Raw genomic sequence first — 24509 nt, 5'->3', positions numbered from 1 at the left:
ATTCCATTTTCTTCTCAAATGTGTGCCCATATGATGCTGAAGATTAAAATGAATGTTTATTTCTAACTAATAAACAGTCTGCATTTTCTGACAGACTATATTCACAAGAGCAATATCATAACATACTTCCTTTGATGTGTATGTTTCCCATGTTGACAATTAGCTGAAGAGAAACTGTCACTCTTTCCAGCATCTTTATTTCCATGACCAGATCTTGTCTGATACATCATTTGTCAAAATGTCAGCTATGTAATTTTTTGTGTGTGTCTGAAAATATTCTGAAAAGCTGTTCTTTCATTATCTAGTATACATTTAAAGCCAATGCCTTAGTATTGCTTTAGAAAACTTCTAAAGTTGACACTGAAAAAAGACTGTTGAGTAGATGAAATTATTTTGTTATAATGGGGAATACTTTTTCTTTTTAAAAATAGTTAAAAATTTATTTGCTGTCCTCCTGCCCTCCAGCTTTGTTTTATGCAAAATTCTCTTTTTCTGGGTAACAGAAATCAAAATATATTAGAGATTTTTATTTTACTCTGGGATGGCACTAAAAACTTTAATTGTGTTTGAAAGTTAAACTAAATATCCTCTGTCTCCCCTCCAATGTGACTGTAGCAATTCTTGTCAGTTGTTCTGTGCGGGATATGAAAGATAAGAGTTGGAGAACTCAGAAGGTAGGGAGCTTTTTTATATTATTCCCTTTCCTGAGTAGTTTTGGAACTTCTGGGTGCAGAGCTGTGTTTCCTTCTAACATTTTGCCATTGACAATTAGTCTGACTATAGTCTTGGGACTTCTGTGCCTGTGAGGATAACAAATTTTTCTCTAGCTAGAGTCCACTCTGTTGAGAAAGAGGAACAAAATAATGTAGCCAAGCTATTCTCAATTAAAATTAGCGTGGTAAATTACTGCAAAGCAGCTTCTGACTTTGAAGGTCAGAGGGTTATTGGAATTTGGAGGAGGAGGAGAGACAGGAAAAGATTTTGGAGAAAATAACAGCAACTTTAAAAAAATACTTGCGATCCTCAGAAGGCTTTTGAAAATACTTTTTAATTTTTACATTTTATATATTTTTGTAATCTTTTCCTGAGAACAGTTGGAACTCACTCAAAAGTTTTAAGGGTATGCTATTTTGAGCCTTTACTCTGCAAATACACAGATTGTTAACTTTGGTAGTTTACCCAAAAAAAGTTCAGTTATCCCTGAAAATATATTTTTTGTAAACTCAGACTGATGCTTGGGAAGATGTGAATGTGAATATGAATATATAGTATTTTTGTATATATACCTTTCTCTGTAAATATAGATACCCACAGTCTTCAACAAGCTAAACAGCCATATTCTTTCACCATAAGCACACAAATGTTTGTAACCAGATTGATTTTTTTTCCTCTTTCTAGTTGCTGGAGTAAAGATTATATATAGATCATTTGTATATATGGATCAAAAGGGAAGTGAGATCTTCCCTTCAGTAATGAGAATGGGGAAAAAGGTAGATATAAACACTTTCATGCTGTGATGGAAGTGTATGGATGATTTAGCCCTTTACATACATATGTATGACCCATGAAGGCCACATTTATGGTTTATAAATATACAGCAGAAGAAAACTATTTCCTTTGCTGAGTATGTCCATCATAACTGTTTTAAATACACAGATAGAATGATATGAATCCACCCACAATCCAAGCAGTCAAAGAGCTTTCTGTAAAGTTGGTTGAAATATATTGTCTGCAAAGGGTAATTCCTCCATACACTTTCACCACAGTAGAAAAATGGTTACATCTCTTCTTTTTCTTCCTGGTTACAGAAGGAAAGAATTTACATATATGGGGCACATATATATATATATATATACACATACACACACACAAAATGCCTCCCTTTTGGTTGATATAATTTTTGTGTATTTATAGTTTAATCAGTAGATGTGCTCATGCCAATTCTTGGCCAAAGTTAAGATACTTCTCAGCAAGGAAGGAACTAGGCAGCCCGAGTTTTTTTTATGATGGTTTTACATCAGTGTAATTTTATTGACTTCAGTAGCGTAATTCCTGGTTTATTCTGAGATAAGAAAATCAGCCACTAAAAATTAATACAAAATTTTCCTCTATGAAAATACTCACAGATTTTTATTAAACCTATGAAAATCAGATGTATTTCTACAGCTTAAAATTAGAGCCACGAAAATTGATAAATTTTCTCTGCTGGGGTTTCTGTCAATATTTCTAATCAGTGTGTGTTTGCTTCTTTATTAACTTTCTTAAATGTTATCTCAAGTTTTAGTTTCAATGAAATCAATATTTCAAATTGAAAACAATTCAAAACTACCACATTTCCTTTGGGTGGGTACTGAAGCCATGTGTCAATGTGATTTACACATGATTTCTACTGAGAAACTACTTCCTGATTTTGCTAGCTGCAGAGACTAGCACAGTTCTTCTCCAGTGTGCAATCTGCAGATAAAGCAGCGGTGCAGATTCAAAGTGCGTGACGAAGCAAAGGGCAGTATTGTTAGTGAAAAAGATCTGGAAAGCAGAGAGATATCAGATTGAGTAACTGAGTACTCAGTATCAGAGGGGTAGCCGTGTTAGTGTTTAAGGTGCCACTGGACTCCTCATTGTTTTTGTGGATACAGACTAACAGATTTATTTGGGCATAAGCTTTCATGGGTAAAAACCCCACTTCTTCAGATGCATGGAGTGAAAACAGGTGAATATGGAGCCTCACTGCTGGCTAGAATCATACAATCATAGGGTTGGGAGTGGCCAAAAGATTCATCGAGTCTAATACCCTGCCAAGAGATTTGTTGTTTCTAAACCATCCAAGAAAAATGACTATCCAGCCTCCTTTTGAAAATCTCCAGTGAAGGCGCTACCACAACCTCCCAAGGCAGTCTGTTCCGTTGTCCTACTGTTCTTACCGTTAGAAAGTTTTTCCTGAGATTTAATCTAAATTTGCTGTGCTGTAGTTTGAAACCATTGCCTTTTTTCCTGCCCTCTTCGGCGAGAGAGAACAATTTTTTCCATTTTTTTATGGCAGTCTTTCAAGTATTTGAAAACGGCTATCGTGTACCCCCTTAATCGCCTCTTTTCCATACTAAACATACCCATCCTTCAGCCTTTGTTCCTTTGGTTTTCATTCCATCCCTTTGATCATCTTTGCCACTTACTTCTGAATCCTTTCCAGTTATTCTCCAGCCTTTCTGTACATTGGTGACCAAAATAAGACACACTACTACTCGAGCAGAAGCCTAACCAGCACCAAGTAGAACAGTACTAGCACCTCCCGTGATTTGCCTCCTATGCTTCTGTTAATGCAACCTAAAATTGCATTTGATTTTTTGCACCAGCATCACACTATTGACTCCTGTTGAGGCAGTGATCAACCACAACTCCCAGATCCTTCTCAGCAGTGTTGCTGCCAAGCCAGTTATCTCCCATTCTATATCTGTGCATTTGATTTTTCTCCCGTAAGTGCAGCACCTGACTTTGTCTTTGTTGAGTTTCATTTTGTTGGTGATAGCCAGGTTCTCCAAGTTCAACTTTGAATTTTAGCTGTGTCTGTCAAAATGTTGTCAACTCGCCCTAGCTTTGTGTCATTTGCAAATTTGATCACTGTGTTCTCTATTCCCACATCCAGGGCATTAATAAAGATATTAATAACCCAGACCTGTGGCACCCCACTTGAGACCTCCCTCCAAGCTGACATCATTCCATTAATGGTTACTGTGTTTGCAGTTGTTTAACCAATTATGTAGCCATTTAATTGTAGTTTGGCCAGTCCCTCATTTCTCCCGCTTACTTAGCAGAATGTCATGTGGGACTACATCAAAAGCCTTGCTAAAATCCAGATTTATTATGTCCAGCACATTCTCCTATCCACCAGATCAGTAACCCAGTCAAAGAAGAAATTAATGAATTTGATTTCAAAGAACATGGCAGAGATCGTCTGACTAATTTGAAAGAATTCAAAGATATTGATGCATGACCCCTACTGCCTTCAGCCTTGCTTGCCATGACCCCATGTGATCCCACTGACAATCTGCAGCCTTTATCCCTGTGAGAGACCCAGTGCCCTAAGACTGACCCTTACTGACCTCACTTTCTCCAGACATTCCCTAAATGACCCCTCTGTGATCCTGACAGCCTCCAAACTTATCAGTGACCCCCCCCCGCATGACCACCTCCAGTCATACTACATATGACCCCACTACTTGCTACTGGCCCTCACTAACTCCCTTGAGCTCTATGACCCGATGTGACCCTACTGTCTTGCTAGTCAGCCTCTTTGACTCCTGCATGATGTTGCTTCCTCCAGCAATTCCTTAACTGACTCCTGTGACCCTGACAGCCTCCAAACTTATCATCACTGACCCCCTGTGTGATCCCTCGCTCACTGCTGTTGCTCTCCGCGACCTCATTTGCGCACCCGCCCCTTGATACTGAAGCCCATTGACCAATGAATGATTGCGCGCACACCCGCTGTCTTCAGCCTTGCACTCCATGATGCTGTGTGACTGCGTTGACCCGATACTCAGTCTCTTTGACATATCCCAACATAACCTCCTTTCGCTAAAAACTCCCTTATTGACCCCACTGTGACCCCGGCAGCCTACAAACATCTCAGCAGTGACCCTGCCAATGTCCTGAATACCACAAGTGTTGCTTCCTGTGACCCTCCCCAGCCCCTCCCCACTTCCTGGTCCTCACTGACCCGGTGCATGACACCCACTACCATCAATCAACCTTGCTCACCATGACCCTACTGACATATTCAGCGTCAGTGACCCTGTTCACCCCGTCCCTCCCCCGCACACTTTGGGCATTCTCCTACTGACCCCCTGACTGCCTCTAAAAGTAGCATCATTGATCCCCCTGCCTGACCCTCACTGCCACCTTATGGACCACACTGCCTTGATACTCAGCCTTATTGACAACCCCCGCCACTACATTTGGCCTTGATCTCTAATGCCCCGTGTGCCCTCCCTGTCCCCACCAACTTGATACTTAGCCTCGTTGTCCCTTGAATGACCCCACTTTCTCCAGCCATTCCCTAAATGACCCCTCTGTGACCATGATTGCTTCCAAATGGATCAGTGACACCCCACCTCACATGAACCCCCCACTACTTCCCAGCCTTGCTATCCATGACCTTGTCTGAGTCCATACTTGCTACTGGCCCTCATTAACTCTCCCCTGTTCCCCCACCCCCCAGCCTTGAGTGCCAGGATCTGATGTAACCTCCCTGTGTGAGCCTCAAACTGTTGCTCTCCATGACTGCGTTTGACCCTAATGGCTTGCTTGTCAGCCACATTGACTTCTGCATCAATGCGTTTCCTCCAGCTACTCCATTACTAACCCCCCATGACACCATTGGCCTCCAAATATATTATCAGTGACCACTGTCTGATCTTCACTGTCACAAGTGTTACCCCGCGTGATCACACTGCCTTGACATGCAGGCCCATTAACTCCCCCCCAACGCATGACCCTCAGCTGTGCTCTCCATGATCTTTGTGACCCCCCACTGACATGATAGCATCACTGTCTCTTGCATGACCCTACTTTTACCAGCCATTTCCTAAATGACCCCACTCCCCCATGATGCTGACTGCTACCAAACTTATAATCAGTGACTCCTGTGTGATCCTCATTATCACAACTGTTGATCACTATGCCTTCGTTTGACTTCCCCTCCCCGCCCTTGCTACTCAGGCCCACTTAACCCTACATGACCCCCTTTCTCCAGAGACACCCTAATTGACTACCTCTGGGACCCTGCCAGCAGCCATACTTATCATCTTTGACTCCTGCATGACCCCCCCCCACTCTCCCCAGACTTGCATACCATGGCCCCAGAGCTTTAATACTCACTCTCACTGAACCCTTCATGACACACAAGTCTCTTCAGTCTTACGCTCCTTGACCCCACTATCCTTTACTCTGTTGACCATAGATTTCTCCTTGTGTCCCATTGCTTCCCATATCAATTTGCTACAATTTCTAGCTTCAGCTTTATAAGTGCTACTATCAGCTTTACCGCTCTTTCATTTTTTAGGTGCCTAAGTCTTCCTTCACATTGTACAGGGAGCTTGGGTACCTAACGTGGGGTTGTGAATTCCACTCGCCCACCAAAGTAAGACCCTTGTGAAGCCATGCTGAATAAGCATGGTTTGATCAATCCCTATATTTACTGCCTAAAGCTAGATAACTGTCAGAGATTAGTGTCATATTACCATTGTACCAACTATGGTGTCTGTTAAAACTATCAGCAAGTGGATAGCTGTATTTATATCTGGCTCCTTTGTGTTGCAACACTACATCAGCTGTTCGTGAGTAGGACAATCATATTTTGAATCTGTAGATAAAAGTTGATGAACCTCAAATGGATTTGATTGGCATTTTTCTTCCCCCTACGTTACCACAAGGGAGTTTGCGGTACCAGTAGGAGTTGAAGAGAAAAAGGCACTTGAAATGCCCAGAGTGAAAATGTCAATTAAGCAGTCACCATGCAAGCTTTTTATGTTTGTTTCGCTTTTATTTTGAGGTGTCTGATTCCTAGCAGGAAAGAAAAGCCTCCTTAATGTGTCTTTACTTGGGAGCAATAGCATAGAATCATACAAGTCAGGTGGTCATATAGTTCATCTATCAATGGACGCCGTTTCTTTCTTGTGTATTTTCTAGTGTTTTTTGGGGGTTAGTTTTAAATTTCCCATGGGCCAGAGCATTACCACGTTTCTTGGGCAACTTTTCCGCAGTCTAGCAGATATTACTGTTAGGAAGCTTTTCTTGATGTTTAGCCCAAATATTCCTTTTCTCCCTGACAGGCAGGCAAAAAGACAAGATGCAAGGAAAGTGGTTTAAAGAGGTCACAACTTTATTACCTTCACTTATTGCAGAACTTTTAGGCAATACCGTATAAGGCAGTACAGTGCAAGTCACCCCTCCACAACTGGTCCAATCCTATTGCTGGGACCTCCTACCTCACCCCTCCTTTTGCCTGATAATTAAAGGGGTGTGAAAGATGGGATTGTCACTTCACTATACCAGACATTAGGATCTCACACCCGATTCTCCACTTCCTTTTAGAAAATGCCTTCCCCAATGTCCACATCTGAGCCTGAGGTTTATCAGGGAACTGACCCCCTCTTCCCCCCAAGAACCTGCAGTGGACACTCACTTGGGCTTGGGGGAAGGGAGGGGGAGGGTGAAGGCTCAGGCTGGAAGGATGTGGTTTATATGTCTTCCTCCAGATGAAGAGGGGCCAATGGCTTACCTCAGTGCCACTTGCCCACCCATTTGCCACGTGGAAGCCCTCACAAAGGAGAGCACTTTATTTCCCCTCCTTAATTCCCCTGCTAACCAAGACAGAGTCTCCCAGAGAGCAGAGGAAGGGGCAAGGGCCATTTATTTAAATCTTTATGGAGCTTTTGTGCTAGTCCAGGTGCCACTGAACCAAGCTTGTACAAATAGAAACCATGAGTTAGGTCAACGGTTCACCTGAAAGATAGGCCACCCACATTCAAATATCTGCTCCAGATCTGGCAGAGTGGGGAATTCAACAGGTGTTCTGACACCATGTGCTAAAGCATAGATTGGCAACCTTTGTCACATGGCCCACGAGGGTAAGACCTCTGGCAGGCCGGGATGGTTTGTTTCCTGCCATCTCTGCAGTTTTGACCGATCGCAGCTCTCACTGGCCGTGGTTCGCCTCTCCAGGCCAATGGGGGCTGGGGAAAGTAGCGGCCAACACATCCCTTGGTCCATGCCACTTCCCACAGCCCCCATTGGCCTGGAGCAGTGAGCCAGTGGGAACTGCGATCAGCCGAACCTGCAGACGCGGCAGGTAAATAAACCAGCCCGGCCTGCCAGGGTGCTTACCCTGGCAGGCTGCATGTCAACAGTTGCCCGTCCCTGTGGTAAAGGTTATAAGGGAAGCAGCTGCTGCTATTTTCTCCCCCTACCCTGGCTGCTGTCTGCAGTGATGCCTTTAGCAACTAACTCTAGGAGTCTGTGGAGCCCACAAGGCAATAAGCACCTAATGCCCTGAGGGATGGGCTCACACCCCTTTTTCCTATGGTCGGGCTTAGGCTGGATTTTGTGAATCTTCCCGTGCATTATATAGGGAGCTTGCACAGCTGACTCAGGGTTATGAATTCCAGTAGCTGGCAAGGCCTCTAAAAGTTAGGCATTGCAATGATTACGTCTCTTGTGTGAATTTAGCCTTCAAAAAGACTCTTTCTCTCTTTTCTTCAGTGTTACAGTGCACTGTCTCTGCTATTAATAATCATCTTTTTGTAAAAGGTCTTTAATAATCAATGATTGCCTGTTCCTCTTTCATATTTATGCCTCACATTGATGAAATCTTATAAAAAGGTGCTCTCTCTTTCCAGTCCCCTCCACCACTGCCACAAACACTTTTTGTCCCCCTTTCTTCTTGGCTCCTCATTGGGAGGGAGAACAGAAGAAAAAAAGATAGAGGTGCTCTTCTAAGCTCTGCACAAACTAAGCTCCACCAATCTGAGTTGCCAAAATGCTCTGAGCTCTTTTGGATTTCTTGTGCAGCTTTGAATGTGCCCATGGGCTCTGCTAATTTCCTTTGACTTGGCTCCTTCCTGAGTTGGGAGGAACAATGAAGCAATGGAGCTCAGCCAAATGCCATCTATGTATAGCATCAAAATGAAGTGTCGCTCATAGACAGCCAAATTTATTACAGCATAAGCTTTCATGGGCTACAGCCTACTTCATCGGATGCATAGAATAGAACATATAGTAAGATTATATACACACATATATACACATAAATATATATATATATTTATACATATATACGTGCGTGCACACACACACACACACACACACACACAGAGATATGTTGGAAGTTACCATACAAACTGTGAGAATCTAATTAGTTAAGATGAGCTATTATCACCAGGAGAAAAAAACGTTTGTAATGATAATCAAGATGGCCCATTTAGACAGTTGACAAGAAGTTGTGAGGATATTTTAACTTAAGGAAATAGATTCAAATAAATTTGTTAGTCTCTAAGGTTCCATAAGTACTCCTGCTCTTTTTTCGGATACAGACTAACATGGCTGCTACTCTGAAACCTGTCATAGACAGCCATGCAGCTCTGAAACCCTCCCTCTCCTTTTTTATGTGCGGAATGAAACCATTTAAAGTTATCAGCAAGTGGCTTAGCTGAATGTAGCAGTTCCCGCCTTTCAGAACTATTATTCCAGGATCTCTGCTGACTCACTGCATCAAGTTGAAAACTACAGCATTGTCTCCATTAGGATTTTACAGCAGGACAGCTAGCTTGAGATAGCCAGTTCAGTGTAAAAGCTTTTTTTGCAGTGATGAATTAGCCACTTGGTTCACATTTCTGAGGTTTTTCTTTAATGGCTGCAGACTTGGTTTTTTCATTTGTTTTAAAGTGTTTGGGCACTTTGTTTGGGCACTTACATGTCTCCTCCCGTGGTATCTCCTGAGCAGAAATACCATGGGAACTGTGGTTCTTCTGGTACTTCAAAATGTTCAACACCAGTGATAGAAGCAGCTTTGATGTGGGGTTTGTTTGAACCACATTATTAATATGGGGAAGGTGCTTTGCTTGCCTGTCCAAATCAAGGCAATGCTTTAGTTAAAGGGGACACCTCAATAACCTACGAAAATTAAGCTGTCTTTATTACTCAGCAAAAGATCTCAGCGAAATCTTAACATATGTTTTCATTAATATGATATGTATGTTCCAAAATCAGCTCTTATCCATGTGAGCAAGCTGAGTGAACATATGTACTAATCATGTCAGAATTAAGTGGCACACGCAAAATTATGTCTTAGTGCAGTATTATGCACAATAGACTTTGTTTATTTCTTTGTTTTTTCGCTATTAGTATAGCTGAACAAAATACAACAGCTGATGAAAATATGCCTCTGGAGATGCTTTAAAACTGTCTCTTGCCCACCGATGGTTAATTGCTTGTTGTCCATGTAAGTTGTGTAAATTTTTCAATGCTGAATATTTTCTCAGTAAAATCAATTTGTAGCACCTGAAAGTAGAGAAGAGGTCAAAGGAAGAAAACGGGTATAAGTATATAATAACAAATCACAATTGAGGGGAGCTCAGCCCAGTCATTCTTAGGGACTTGGGGCTAGATCCACAAAGGGATTTAAGTGACCAAACTGTCACTTTAGGCACCAAAATCTAAATTGTAGTTCTTCAAAAAACCCCTTCAGCTGCCACTTAAGTCTGAAGTCCCCATGCACATAGATTTCCACTGGTAAACTCCCCTCAGTGCCTACTTTTTCAATAGTAAAGTATCTTAAGTATTTAAAAATCTGTCAGTGAACATATGCACAGATGCCTCAGTCTAGATGCCTGGCTCCCAGCTCATGTGTAAGTACCAACAAGATTCTTAAACTAAGCATTTTCCTGCCTAGCTCACTTGCACCTTGGTCTCCCAAGTTTCACCTGAGTGCCTCATTCTCACACTTTCTCTGGCCCAGTGACTCTATTACACACAGTGGAATAACTTCAACAGGAGAGATTGGGAGAAACCCATCCCAGAACACCCCATGGGCCAATGGTTGTGGCACTCACCTGGCAAGGGGTGGAGACCCAAAATTCAATTCCTTTCTCTATATAAAGCAGACGACAGAATTGAACCTGAGTCTCCCTCATCCTAGGTGAGTGCCCAACCACTGGCTAAAAGTACAGGGGGCATTCACCATTTCCTCCTCCTTTTTGGTGAGAAATGGCTAAGGCAGCTAATTCCAGGAGAGAGTTCGGAGCTGAGAATCCAAAGCAGAGGGCGGCACATCCCTCCAACCTGGATTTTAATACCTAGCTCCCTTTTTGTGGGGAGAGCGAGCCTAATTGCTCACCCTTCTCCTCAGCATTTCCTATGGGCTAGCTTAGGTGGCTCTACATTCAGTTTGCTGGCTTTTGTAGATCCTTATTTGTAGAGCACCTAACTTTTCCCATGCATTGTATAGGGAGCATGAGTACCTAATCTGGGACTATAGATTCCACAACACTGCAGGGTGCCTAAATGTCAGGCATTGCAACATTGAGTCTAAGTCCCTTTTATTTGAGCATAAGCTCAAATAAGTGCTCAAAATGTCCACTATGGGGTCCTCCTGCTCAACCCTCTCCTCGGCTTGCAACCCCAAGTTCTGGGCGACCCGAGCAGCAATTCCTGGTGGGCTCTATGGTCTATTGGTGGAGGGCCGGACACCACTGTACCCGCCACCGCCTCATCCGTGGAAGACAAGGAGGTTAGCTGCTGCTCAACCCCCTTCGGTTGGTCCTCCTGCTCCCCTTCTCCTGTGGGAGGGGCCTCGGGCTCAGGCTGGGGCGGGAGTCCATGGGAAAGCACCGGACTTGGTCCCAGTCTCTCCCATTTATCCTGGGGGGATGCTGGAGGCCTGGATACTGTAGCCTCCGGCACCATCTGGCATTGGTGGGCGGACCGGGATCGTTGTACCGAGTAACTTGCCCTGGACGGGGCCCCTTGGCACTCCTGATAGGCCAAGGGGGTCCAGAGGAGCCAATGGCCTGGCGGCCCCCATTGGAGTTGCCAGCCCACCTGAGGGTCCCTGCTGTCCGGGGTCCGGTGCTGGTAGCTATAGTGGCCAGAGTCGGTGCCGGACTGTGGCAACGGCAATCATGAAGGCCATGGCGGTGCCATTGATCTGTGTCGGCAGGAGAATGAGTGGCTCCTGGTTGAGCAGGAGTGGGAGCGGTACCGGTATCCCCAGACCAGGATTGGGACCGGTGTTCCCTGGACCAGGACCATCTGGCGAGGGCTGTCTCCACTCCTCCCGGTGCCAGTCTCTGGGTGGTGCCAGAGAGTGGCGTGCCCTTTCCAGTGCTTCCTTGTGCTGACACACTGCCATGCTGCAACCTCCTTCTGGGCCGCTGGCAACTGTGAGTCTGCAGAGTCGAAGCTTGACCGGGACCAACTCCAGGAGCGGTGCCGGGACGGTGTCTTCGAGCGGCACACCATTCCCAGCTTACCCCTCGATGGCACCCCAGGCATGGATGCTGGAGGGTTCTCCCCATATGGGAGGAGGCTCGCCGCCGACAGCTCGATGAGGTCCTTTGCAGCCTCAAAGGTGCCAGATGTAGAAGGCTGATCCATTATGCCCTCGAGCCCATCGTCTGCACTGAGCTCACTTAGGTCTGGGCTCGGTGGGGCTTGTGCTGCCAGGACCGCCAGTGTCAGCGCCGATACCACGGCCTTCCCGCTCTTATTGGTGCTGGGGGCCTTGGGAGGCGCCAGCCTCCTGTGTGGGGAATGACTGCGCCTTCCTTTTGGCTGCGCTGGGGGCCCAGCCTGGCGCTCTGGGGCTGACAGTTTACAATGCTTAGCCACTGTCAGGTCTCTCGACGGCTCTGGGCCACTATGCACTGAGGAAGCCTGAGCCAGCGTCGGGCGCTCTGGGCCTGGCGGCTGCAATGCAGCCTCAATCAACAGCTGCTTTAGATGAAAGTCTCTCTCTTTCCTTGTTCTTGGCTTAAATGCCTTGCAAATCCTACACCGTTCAGTTTGATGTCCGTCCCCCAGGCAACGTAGACACGAGTCCTGGGGATCACAAACCGGCATAGGTTTGTGGCACGTGGCGCAAGCCTTGAAGCCCTGTGGCCCAGGACTGGTGCTGGAAGCCTCCAAGCACCTAATGGACTTAAGTGTCCACAATAGGTATGTTAATGAACTGATAACAGCTAGAGAGATTTTTCCAACTCTGCCACGGAAGGTAACAAGGAACTGGAGGGGGTCAGACCGGCCTGATGGGAGCCGCTAACGAAAAAAGTTTCCAGTGCTTGTGCACGTGGTGTGCGCACACCTAATGTGGAATGGACATGAACAAGCACTCGAAGAAGAATATTTTTTACTGAAGCAACCTCTATGAGTGAAAGAAACAAGCTTTCAGGTTATACAGAGCTCTTCTCTTGACCTGAAGAAGAGCTCTTTGTTGCTTGAAAGCTTGTCTTTTTCACGAATGGAAATTGTTCCATTAAAAGATATTACCTCACCCACCTTCTCTCTCTTTAATATCCTGGAACCAACTCAGCTACGACAACATTGCAAACAGTATTAGTTATGGCTTAATATTAATTTTAGATAGAAAACTAGGTATGCAATAGCAGTCTAATTGTAATAAGCAGTTTGGAAGATCAGAGTTAGGTTCAGAAGTTGTATCTCTTTCTCCTGAAGGTATTTTAATTACAAAATTTATACATTTAGTGCACCAGGGTATTCCAGGCTCCTGTACCACTGGCTATATTTAATAACACAGCAAGTAAAAACAGCCCTGTTTGAAAAAGGTTGCCCTACCTGTGTGGAATTCTATACGGTTAACGTTATGCAAGAGTGACAGCAGAAATGGGACAAGGAAAGGATAGTCATCCAAGTTCAAAGGTAGGTAGATGATCAAAGATTAAATACAAGAAAAGGAATGAATCTATTCAAGTTGAAAATAGGACACTGTAACCTAAATAAATGCTTAGCTTTAATTAAAACTCTTGGAAACTGCCTCTGCACTGTGGGTAAGTTCTCAAAGTCATAAGAACTTTATTTATTGCTTGAAATGTTATATGCGAAGAGAGTGAGAGAGATTAGGTTATCCCTAAAGGATAGGATATCTCAATTTTCATTTGAAAATGTCTCTAGTTATAAAAAAAGTGGAGGGCAGGAAAGATTAGATCCGTTTTAAATTACAGTGTATAGAGATGGCATGAAAATGTTTCGTTTTCTAAAGGTAGTTCAAGAGATGGAAAGGGTAGAACCCTTAAAAGCATTTTCTCATGACTGATAACAGCATAGGATGAACAGAAGGCAGCAAAGGCTGTCAGTGAAAATGAGAAAAGAAGGAGCTGAAAGAGAGCTTAGCTCAGTTGTGAGAGGTATTAGATTAAAGGAATCAAATGAAAACTTGTAGAAGAAGCAAGAGCAGCTTGGTATAAGTAAACAACAAAGCATGCTGCCTAACAGTCACTGCACAGAAAATGGATTGGTGAATACTAGATCTAGACAAATTAATCTAAGGGTAATGAATCTACAATGCCTGGAATTCTACTTTCTTTTTATTAATTTCTAATAAGAGGAAAAGTATTTTTTATAAAGGAAAAACAAATAGCTTTGATTTATTTAGTCCCTACTTAAGGAAAACACTAATGCAGGCGTTAAAAATTAAAAACATGCTTACAAAAAATTAAAGTGCTTTCCTGAATCAGGGCCTTAAATCAAGGATGTCATTTGAACACAAATAAATCCAAAAGAGGGGTAGTTACCAACCCTGAATGTGTGTTTTAATATTTGATCCTCTGTAGGAGCTGGGGGGGAAGAAGGGGGTGGATAGGACCAGAGCGGCAGGAGCCAGAAAGGAGGGGAGACAGACTGAGGAGAGAGGCAGAAACAGTAGGTGGGGATGCAGGGAATCGGGAACCAGGATGGGGAAGTCGATAGGAGATGGAGATAGAGTCCACGGTTGGGGTGAATAGAAGTAGAGAGACTATGTGTACAGAGGCAGCAGACTTTATAACCACTAAAACACACTCCCCTACAGAACCTGGATTTGAACCCAGGATTCTTGAGTCTCTACATTTCTTTGCTATCAGCTATCTGTGAAATCCACTGGCAAAGCGTATGTATCACCCCCTCCTTAGTGACTCATTGACAAAAGAGGACAAGAGCCTATTACTGCTACAAATACTCCATGAGCTCAAATAATCTGTTGATCAAAATGTCCTAGCCCCGCTGATGATCCAAATTATAGGCCATATAGTTCTACATAATGGATTTTCTGTTTTTCCAATTTGTTTGTTTGCTTGCTTGAAATTAGTAAATTATATCCAAAGAACCATATTACCCCAAAACCTTCAGGTTGCAAAGTCCAGCACTAAAAAGTTAGGGAATGCCAGAATTAAGACTGCTTTAATTCAACCACTTGTACACAAGCATTATGATATAGTCTGAGTATATGATCACACATTTTTCCCCACACAGGACTCTGCCTCATTCAGTGCACAAGATATACAGTACTATTGGAATTAATCAGGGTTATATGTGAATGAGGCTGTGGTCTGTAGACTTTCTGCATCATTTGTTGCAGAATTGCAGAAGTTTGAAGGTGTTTAGGCAGGAGACTGCAGGAAGGGAAAGGATGGTTCCATGGTTAAAGTAGCTGCATGTCATCCTGGAAAACTCAATTCCATCCCTGTCTCGCATGCTGAATTCCTGTGTGATACTGAATTCCTGTGTGATACTGGTCTTCACCTAAACAAACATTTTCAGTGAGCCATTAAATTCCTCCATTTTTTGGATGTCCAGCGTGAGATACCTGGGGCCAGATTTGGAGACGTGTTGGGAACTCACCACTGCAACTCCCTCCCTGAAGAACTGGAGTCTAACCCTCTCTACCACAAAATGTATGTGTGATGCTGGGCCCACAAATGGTGACAGTACCACAGAAATGCCATGAGGAAATAGATAATCTTGCATTCAGTGCAGAGTTTGGGTGGTGTGCATTAAATAGGCCTGAGGGTTCACACTGAATATGAAGGATTAAAGAGAAACATTGAATAACTAACCATCCAGTGAATGAGGCAGGGGTCCTGGAGAAAACCAGTATGTGATTCTGTAATTAAAGGCTGTATCATAATGGAAATAAAAAGAGGGTTGAATTAAGGTTGTGGGATCAGCCTTAATTCCAGCATTTCTTTACTTTCTTTTAATGTAGGTTTTTTGAGATGTAATTCATTATGTAAGCTTTGACACTATGCTTAGGAGTGTCCAAAATGAAACTGACACTCCCTGCCTGGAAGAGCTTATTTGCACTGCCTAGGCATAACAGGGAGATTTAACAATGCAGTTTCAATCTAAAATGAATTATCTTTTTGTCTTGGGTTTATATCCAGCACTTTACATTATTGGAACATACATTAAAATGCATACATTGAGAATACGCAGAGAATTATAGACTAAAAAGAAAGGGTTTTTTATAAAAGTACTTGAGAACAAGCAGATTAATAGACTTTAGAATATTTATTGTAACCAAACCTTTACATTTTTCACCTACCTGATTTCCTTGGCTACTGGTGAAATTAGTAATCACATGTGTCTGCCCATCATAAGTGACAGTAATATTTGTAATCTGTTGGCTTCCTATTCCCCAGATGTTCATATAGCCAAATTTCAATGGATTTGTGTTAGTTAGGAAGTTGTTGTGCACCACACTCGTATTAACAGTACTCTGAAAAAATTGACAAAAATTCAGGAGAAAAATCAAATGTAGTGATATCAAAACAGTAACACATATCTTCCAAATTGAGTAATGTACAGCAATTTAAACCAAGCATCCAGGGACCATGGGACAAATTCACACCTACTGCAATTTCATTGCTAATAGAATAGGATCTTCTAATTTCACTTCTGATTTGGCCCTCGTGTACTCTGTAGCACAAACTCTTATTTAAGCTGCAGAAACAGAAGCTGACAGATGTTTATTTCTCCTTATTTTCTTGGCTAATGGCAGAATTCAAAAAGGAATTGAGTATCTCAGCCATGAGAGTCATCTCCATTCCACCCTCTTCTCACTTTTCTTTCCTTACCATCTGGATAATTTTTCACCAGGTTCTTTAATAAAGTAGATGGTTGCCTTCCAGTCTTCCTTTATTCACTGGTTTTATGAAGTGAGTTTATTGCATGTAAAACATTTTGTGTGCCTGGGTGATAAAAATACCTTATAGGAGAGGCAGCCTTTTTAGTTCATTGTTCCAGGCATACAACAAGTATAGTTTCTGCTACAGTTTACAAAAACTTCACATTCACCGTCTTACCGATGTTTTTTTCATTATCCCAAGAAGTATAAGACAGGAGACAAGCATGATATTATCCTTGGCAATTCTCTTTTTCCTTTACCCGACTTTGATAGCTTTATTCTTCAGTTGTTGAATTTCAAGACCAGGAGCTACTGTGCAAGTTTCTCATTGGGATCACTCCCAGTCTCATAAGACTACTCCAGCGGAAGCCTGATTGGGCGTTAGGGAACATTTATCTTATCACACCTAGGCTTCATCATGTTTGAACAAATGGAACATAAAATATTTGTTTCCTAACAGGACAGTTCCTCCCAGGACTGAGCTGCTCTTTCTGAATGTTCTAATCCAAACTTCCCAGCACAGATCACAAGACAATTGATGTATTCAAGTCACCAAGGCCCAACAAAATTCACAGCAGGGTACTTAAGAAACTAACTGAAGCAATCTTGGAACCCTTAGCAAATATCTTTGAGAGCTCATGTAAGATGGGTGCAGTCCCAGAGCACAGAAGAAGGAAAAAAGTAGTATCTATCTTTTAAAAAGGGAACAAGGAGCACATGGAGAGTTATAGACTAGTCAGCCTAACTTCAATACCTGTCAAGAACAAATCATACCAAACCAACCCAATTTCATTTTTGATGGAATTGCTGGCCTTGTGGATGGAGACAAGCAGCAGAAGTAATATAGCTTGATTTTAATAAGGCTTTTGACACAGTCCCCCATGACAGTCTCTTAAGCAAGGGAAATACGGTCTACCTGAAACACTAATGTGGGTGCAAAACTTGTTGAAAGACCATATTCAAAGAGTAGTCATCAATGGTTTGCTGTTGAACTGGGAGAATGTATCTAGTGGGTTCCCGCACAGGACCAGTGCTATTCACCATTTTCATTAATGACATGGATAAGTGGCGAGTATGCTTATGAAATTTGCAGATGACACCAGTCTTGTAGGGGTTGAAAGTATTTTTGATGACAGGATTAGGATTCAAGGCAACCTTGACAAATTGAATAGTTGGTCTGAATTCAACAGGATAAAACTCAATGAAGACAATTGCAAAGTACTATACTTAGGAAGGGGGGAAAAACAATCATTCAAATATAAAATGGGGAATAACTAGCTAGGCAGTAGTACTGCTGAAAACAATCAGGGGGTAACAGTGGATCACAAAGTTGAGTATGAACCAACAATATGATGTAGTTACAAAAAGCCTAAATCATTCTGTGACGTGTTATTTGTAAAACCCATAAGGTGATTGTACCGCTCCACTTAGCACTGGTGAGGCCTCAGCTGTGTACGTTTTCTGGGTGCCATATTTTAAGAAGTGGACAAATTGGAGGGTGTCCAGAGGAGAGCAGCAAAAATGATAAAAGGTTTAGAAAACCTGACCTGTGAAGAAAGGTTAAAAAAACCTTGCTTATTTAATCTTGAGAAAAAGTGGTAGAGGGGGAGCCTGATACAGTCTTCAAATATGTTAAAGACTCTTATAAAGAGGACAGTGATCAATTGTTCTCCATGTCCACTGAAAGTAGGACAAGAAGTAATGAGCTTAATCTGCAGCAAGAGAGAGGTTAGGTAGATATTAGGAAAATAATTCTAATATAAGTACTGGAATAGGCTTCCTAAGGAGGTTGTGGAATCCCCATTTGTGGAAATTTTTAAGAACAGGTTAGACAAACACCTGTCAGGGATGGTTTAGGTATATTTGGTCCTGCCTCATCATGGGAGGCTAGACTGGATGACCTCTCGAAGTCCCTTCCAGCCCTACATTTCTATGATATAATTAACATGCAGGAATGTTGCAATGAATGGTATGGATACAATGGGAAACAGTTGAATGGGGAAAAAAGAATGATTGTAGATATAATTTTAAATAAAACTATTGAGTCTTGAAAAATTTTCATTGGGAGGTAAAAAAAGAACTTAAAAATGACAAAATATATATAAATACATACCTGGTTTGCGGCAAATGTTGCAAAGAAATAATTACCATTTTCATATGTGTCTATAAAAGAAGAAAAAAATCAGTAGAATAAAATCTATTCTACTACCAAAAAAGGTAAAACAACATTAATGCAGCTAAACTTTTACAAAACCAATACCTTTCCCAAATTTTTGTTTCTCGTTTTCAGTTTAAACATTACAATCAAATGATCACATAACACCTGTCACTGTTCTCATATTTCTATAAATAACACAGTTAAATTAGTGTACAAATTTGTTCCAAGTTTGAACTATAGTATTTCAGCGGACAGACCTAGAATTCTGCACAAATTTTCAAAATAAACTTGTTTGTAGATTTTTAAATAAGGAAATAATTACATCTAACTGCCCTTAGGGATTTTTGGCAATTAATTATTTCAAATTAAATTAAAGAACCCTCATGGTAATGTACAAATCTAGGAAATAACTCAGAGGTGGGTGAATAGCTCCTTGCACTCACCTGCCTTAGGCATCTCTGCAGGGCTGGGTACAAACTAGCCATAGGTTTATATACCAAATCTAAGCAACATACTCCTGGCCCTGCACCCCCATCCATGAATAGTTGGTACTCTGGGTAATGCAAAGAGTAGAAAGGAAATGTGTCTGGAGCACACTGTTCTCTGACCATTTGGGGCCAGCAAATAGCCTGGAGGCTGTTCCAACTGGTGAACGTTAGGAACATCCACAAATCAGCCTCTGGAAGGAAGGAGCAGAAAGCCACCTATACTCCCATCTTCCGACACCTCTGAGGAGATGGCCCCTAATATGTCAAACATCTTAGTTTAAAAAATTTTAACTGTTTAAATCAGTTTGCTCCTGATCCTGTTTCACCTGTATGCTGTCACTTGCAGGAGTGGAGCCCATCTTTGATATTATACCAAAAGTGATCACACTTACCAATGCTTACTCCATCATCCCAGTAAAGCTGACCTTGAGCGACCTTGTTATCATCCAAAGCAACAGTAAGTCCCATAAAGTTTTGTCGGCTACAAAATAAAAAGGAAGCCAGAAAGCACATTAATTTTCCTCCTTTCATTGGAGTCACAGCTATACATATTGTAACAACTGGAAGTTGACTTCTGGATTCCCTGACACACACTCACAAATATATGCACGTGATTCTCAGTATTAATATACTTTTCCATTACATCATCGGACTGAGCATGGATTGTGTACTTAAAAAGAAATAGCAATATTATTCTTATTTAGGACTAATTCTTGTCAATTCCTGCTCATCTGAGTCATCTTATACATGTGAGTAAAGTCAATGGGCTACTCATGAATATCAGCATTATTCACTCAAGGGATGTGGGATCATGGCCATAATTTCCAAGCTCAGAATTATGGGGAAAGACAATAAAGAACAAACTGGAAGCTCATGCAGCCTTTGTTCTGTATGCACAACTCCCTGAAACATGGTTGGAAGCAGGGGAGTGCCAAGTGTGTCCTTTAAAAAGAAAAACATACTGTAAAATAAAGAAACACACAAATATGTTTTTCTTACTGTATTATTGCTAATAAGGGTCCTACCAGAGGATAAAAACCTCATCCATTTCACTGAGGTCTCAAAAGCTGAGTAAATAAACATCACTCACTTTCCAAGCTACAAATTAACAGATCAGTTCTAATTCCCATGTAGACAATTCTTAAATATTGGGTAAAATATTAGCATTGTTTTTCAAAAATTACTGTAAAATTGTTTTAAAGGAAACATTCCAATTTACTTCATTTACCTTTGATTGGTATTAAGACCAGGTTCTTGCCAGGGGATGATGTAACCACCCCGGATATGAAGATTGATATGCTCAAGAGGTGCTGGCAATGTCTGAAATTGTCCCCTTACTCCAAGATATTTTCCCTGTAAAGGAAGATTTTTTTGAGCAGGAAGGCATACACATTGTGTTGAATGCTTACAAATGTACAATACATCTTTCCTCTCCCTGGGAAGTCAAGTAGTGATGCACATACACAAAATTTGTTAGTCTCTAAGGTGACACAAGTACTCCTTTTCTTTTTGCGAATACAGACTAACACGGCTGCTACTCTGAAACATACACATCATTTTACACAATTAACTCACAGAAACATTAACTGAAATCCACGAATATGGCCATTTCCAAATCCATCTGTGATGCAATGTTAATAAACTGTGCTATAGCTTTAAGTAAAGGTTTGATTCATGTGCTACATCATAAGGAGCACTATACTTTGGCTTTTGCTTTTTGTTTTTTTTATTTTTTTTAAAACTTTTCTCGTGCTTTAACTGCAAAATATTGACACTTCAGAGGTGAGGTTCCTCAGCCACAGGACAAAGAGGAGGTATCTTTGCGTCTGATTATACCAGGTGCATGAGCTAGCTGTTATCACGCAATGTGCATACATGCACACATATCGCATTGTACCAATGCTAGTTAATTAGGCAAAGTAATGAAGAAACTCAAAATAAAATGATGTGTTATCCAAGGGGAACCAGACAGTCACTCTGAAACATAATGACAGGTTTCAGAGTAGCAGCCGTTAGTCTGTATTCGCAAAAAGAAAAGGAGTACTTGTGGCACCTTAGAGACTAACAAATTTATTTGAGCATAAGCTTTCGTGAGCTACAGCTCACTTCATTGGATGCATTCGATGAAGTGAGCTGTAGCTCACAAAAGCTTATGCTCAAATAAATTTGTTAGTCTCTAAGGTGCCACAAGTACTCCTTTTCTTTTTATTTTGAAACACCTTCGCTTTTCTGTATACTGGCATTTCCATTTTAAAATGGTGACAGCAGAACTGTCAAAACAAAATATTATTTGATGAATCAAAGTTTTCTATTAAAAATGGCAACTATTGCCAAATAATATTTGACCAGTTCTAGTTGGTCACAATTATTTGACCCTTTCCTAAGTTTTGGGTGCTCAATTAGAGTTTAGTATCTTTTAAAATAACTGGAATATATTAGGGCCTGACCATGCAAGTTGCTGAGTGCATTCTGAGAGGCACTGATGTCAATGGGAATTAAAGGTGCACAGTACCTCTAAAGATGTGCTGAGCACTTTCTAGGATCCAATTCTTTAAAAAGGTCTATTGTACAAAGAACACTCTTAAGTTGCTTACCGTGTAATAATCATACCAGCGTGCATTGGGTATATAAGCATTCACTTCTGTAGCTCCCTGAAATGTGAAAGCATACTTATAATAAGAATTAAAACTTAAATCAATGTTTATATAAACTCCCTTTTAAATGTTCATTCCATAAAAAACATAAATATTGAAATGCTTACTTGATCCAATACAGGGCTAATCAGCAGTGCTGGGCCCCACAAAAACTGTTTGTATATCTCCCATGTTTTTTTGTCTTCCACAAACCTAAAAGAATGGAAACATTGCCAATCACGGCTTAATCTTTTCAGTCTTATTTTTAATTCTAGGCACACAGTCAGGTTAATACCGCCAATCAATTCTAGTTGCCAGGAGGCCCCCATGCAGAAGTGAAACACTATTTTTCTATGTGGTTAAAGTTACTGATGTGCCATTGAAAGAGCATCATTAGCTGGATAAGCTCTCTTTTTTCAGCTCATGCCATCTAGATTGCACTTCCCAGGAAGGGACAGATTGTCTGCTACTGTATCCCCAATTAGTCAGAGGTGGGGAAGGGCTAGTCAGAACAAAGAAGGACAAAGGGCTATGGAAAGGAGTGTACTCATAGTGTCATACAGGTCATAGGGAAAAAACATGTATGAGGTTTATGACTGGGCAAAGACTGAACTCCTGCTTCATAACGATTCAGTTATTCTGTATCAGCGTTGCTTTCAAACGCTTAATACTTACTCGTGGAGCACAGGACGAGCTACAGTGCTACCAAGAACATGGGATTCATGCATTAAAGTGTAGAGATAAGGTAACAGCGTGTATCTTGTATTGAGTATGTCCCTGGAAATATTTTGAAATTTTTCATCAAAGGAAACAGGATCTTGCCTCTAAAAATAAAGATGAAACAAGGTTACTCTTTGTATTGTAAAATCTCTCTTGTACCCACCTTCCTGTCAAAGAGAAATGCATGTGGGCATCCAATAGCAGAATTTGGCTTTATTGACTAACGTTAAAACAAAAAGTTTTAGACAGTTAGAAACCAGCACATTTAGAGAACTCCAATAAACTGAAACTAAAGCATGCATCTTTGTGGGTCCAAATCAAATCCAAATAAAGCTGTTTATAGCGGAAGTCTGCTCTGCTGGCTTCCTGGGAAATGAAGTCAGCTCCCTTCCAGACAGCCAAATGGCAGGCATGATACTGTGGTAATGGATACTGAGAGGTAGGTTCTGATCCAAGCCCCAATGAAGTCAATGGGATTGTTTCCATTGATTTCCATGGATGCTCAATCAGGAACTAGTTTAGGGTGAATAATCCTTCGTTATTACAGAGCACTCCCTTGGAATGGAACCGTAGTTAATGGTATTTGAATTGACTAATCTCAGTGGCATATAATTTACAGAGAACCATCAACTCACCTTAGTTCCTATCACATTATGATTTCTAGAATAGGTGTAAAATGATCCAAGTTGCATCCAGCGGGCACACATTTCATACGTTGTATCATTGAAGAAGCCACAGATATCTGCTCCAATCTAAAAGCATTTAAAAGGTAATTAGATCTTAATACTATAGATGACTAGAATGGTATTAAATTCCTATTCTAAAATGTTTTTAAGTAATAGCTTAACTTACATAGGAAATTCCAAAGAGGCCAAACTCCATTATACCTGCCAAGAAATCCAAAAATAAATAAGACAAACTCTTCAGTTGCATCTTTCTCTGTCAGGCCAAATAAGGAGGGATTCTTAGAAGGGGAGGAGGGGCCAGATGGTATTCCCTACAGACAAGGATACTCTCTTGGTTCCACTTCCCCATGATACAAAACTGTAAAATGACACAATTCCATTTTCTTGCTGTGATATCATCCAAATTTACATTATAACTGAAAAGTTGCTTTTCTTGGTAGTTTACACGACAACACAACATACACCTCAGGCTAAGCCCTTATAGCTTGAATGTTTCTAGGGTTTTTCTTATGGGTCTGATCCCTCTTTGCTTCTAAATCCATATATCTGAGAAAGCTCCATAGATTGGAGCTTACACCCCTACACTGAATGTAATTAGACACTTGATACAACTTTACAGTGATTCAGCAAAAATACCATTGCCTCTTATGCATGGTTCAATCACCTGCTGTCTGGATGACTTAATGAAAAAAGAGTTCTGCATCCTATTCAAGCTCCAAGGATTTGTCCCTCTCTTACTGAAACCCTCTCATCTCCCAGTACAAAACCACCTAGCAGTATTCCCATATTAGTTAGCATCTGGAGACTAGCCAGTGTCCCACTGGTTACATAGTGGTTTTCCAAATGTTGATTTTGTACTATATGGCATAGAACCGTGTGCTGTATGTCACAGGAAATGTGATTTCCTGTAGTTATGTGGTAAGCTCATGCAATTATTCTTAATTAATCACCTCTCTGAGTGCCCTATGATCTTTTGGTCACGCTAATTTGGAGATGCTTGATATTTCAGCTCCTTACGTTGTACCTTCATTAGTGTATTTTTAAATATATGTAGCATCAACTGAACAGCCAGTCTTAGCTGTCTTAGTCTATCTGACAAAGAGATGTTTAATTTTGTTTAAAACAATAGCTCAGGTTGGATACAATTTAACATGT

At 41.5% G+C, this 24509-nt stretch overlaps 1 protein-coding gene across 1 annotated transcript in view; it reads right to left on the bottom strand.

Moving 5' to 3' along the window:
* Positions 1–9398: 9398 nt before the first annotated feature.
* The window catches only part of SI (sucrase-isomaltase), a 144635-nt gene continuing 129524 nt past the window's right edge, over positions 9399–24509 (bottom strand). The window contains exons 62-71 of the mRNA XM_038417278.2: positions 23521–23555; positions 23304–23420; positions 22624–22772; positions 22077–22161; positions 21910–21966; positions 20544–20668; positions 19708–19796; positions 18783–18832; positions 16088–16261; positions 9399–10053 (exon numbers count right to left, since the gene is read on the bottom strand). Coding sequence (XP_038273206.1) covers positions 9976–10053; positions 16088–16261; positions 18783–18832; positions 19708–19796; positions 20544–20668; positions 21910–21966; positions 22077–22161; positions 22624–22772; positions 23304–23420; positions 23521–23555 — 959 coding nt within the window. The 3' untranslated portion in view covers positions 9399–9975. The remainder of the gene's footprint in view (positions 10054–16087; positions 16262–18782; positions 18833–19707; positions 19797–20543; positions 20669–21909; positions 21967–22076; positions 22162–22623; positions 22773–23303; positions 23421–23520; positions 23556–24509) is intronic.

This window comes from Dermochelys coriacea, chromosome 9, assembly GCF_009764565.3.
Source record: "Dermochelys coriacea isolate rDerCor1 chromosome 9, rDerCor1.pri.v4, whole genome shotgun sequence".
Taxonomy (NCBI): Eukaryota; Metazoa; Chordata; order Testudines; family Dermochelyidae; genus Dermochelys; species Dermochelys coriacea.
This window is presented reverse-complemented; position numbering and strand designations above follow the sequence as displayed.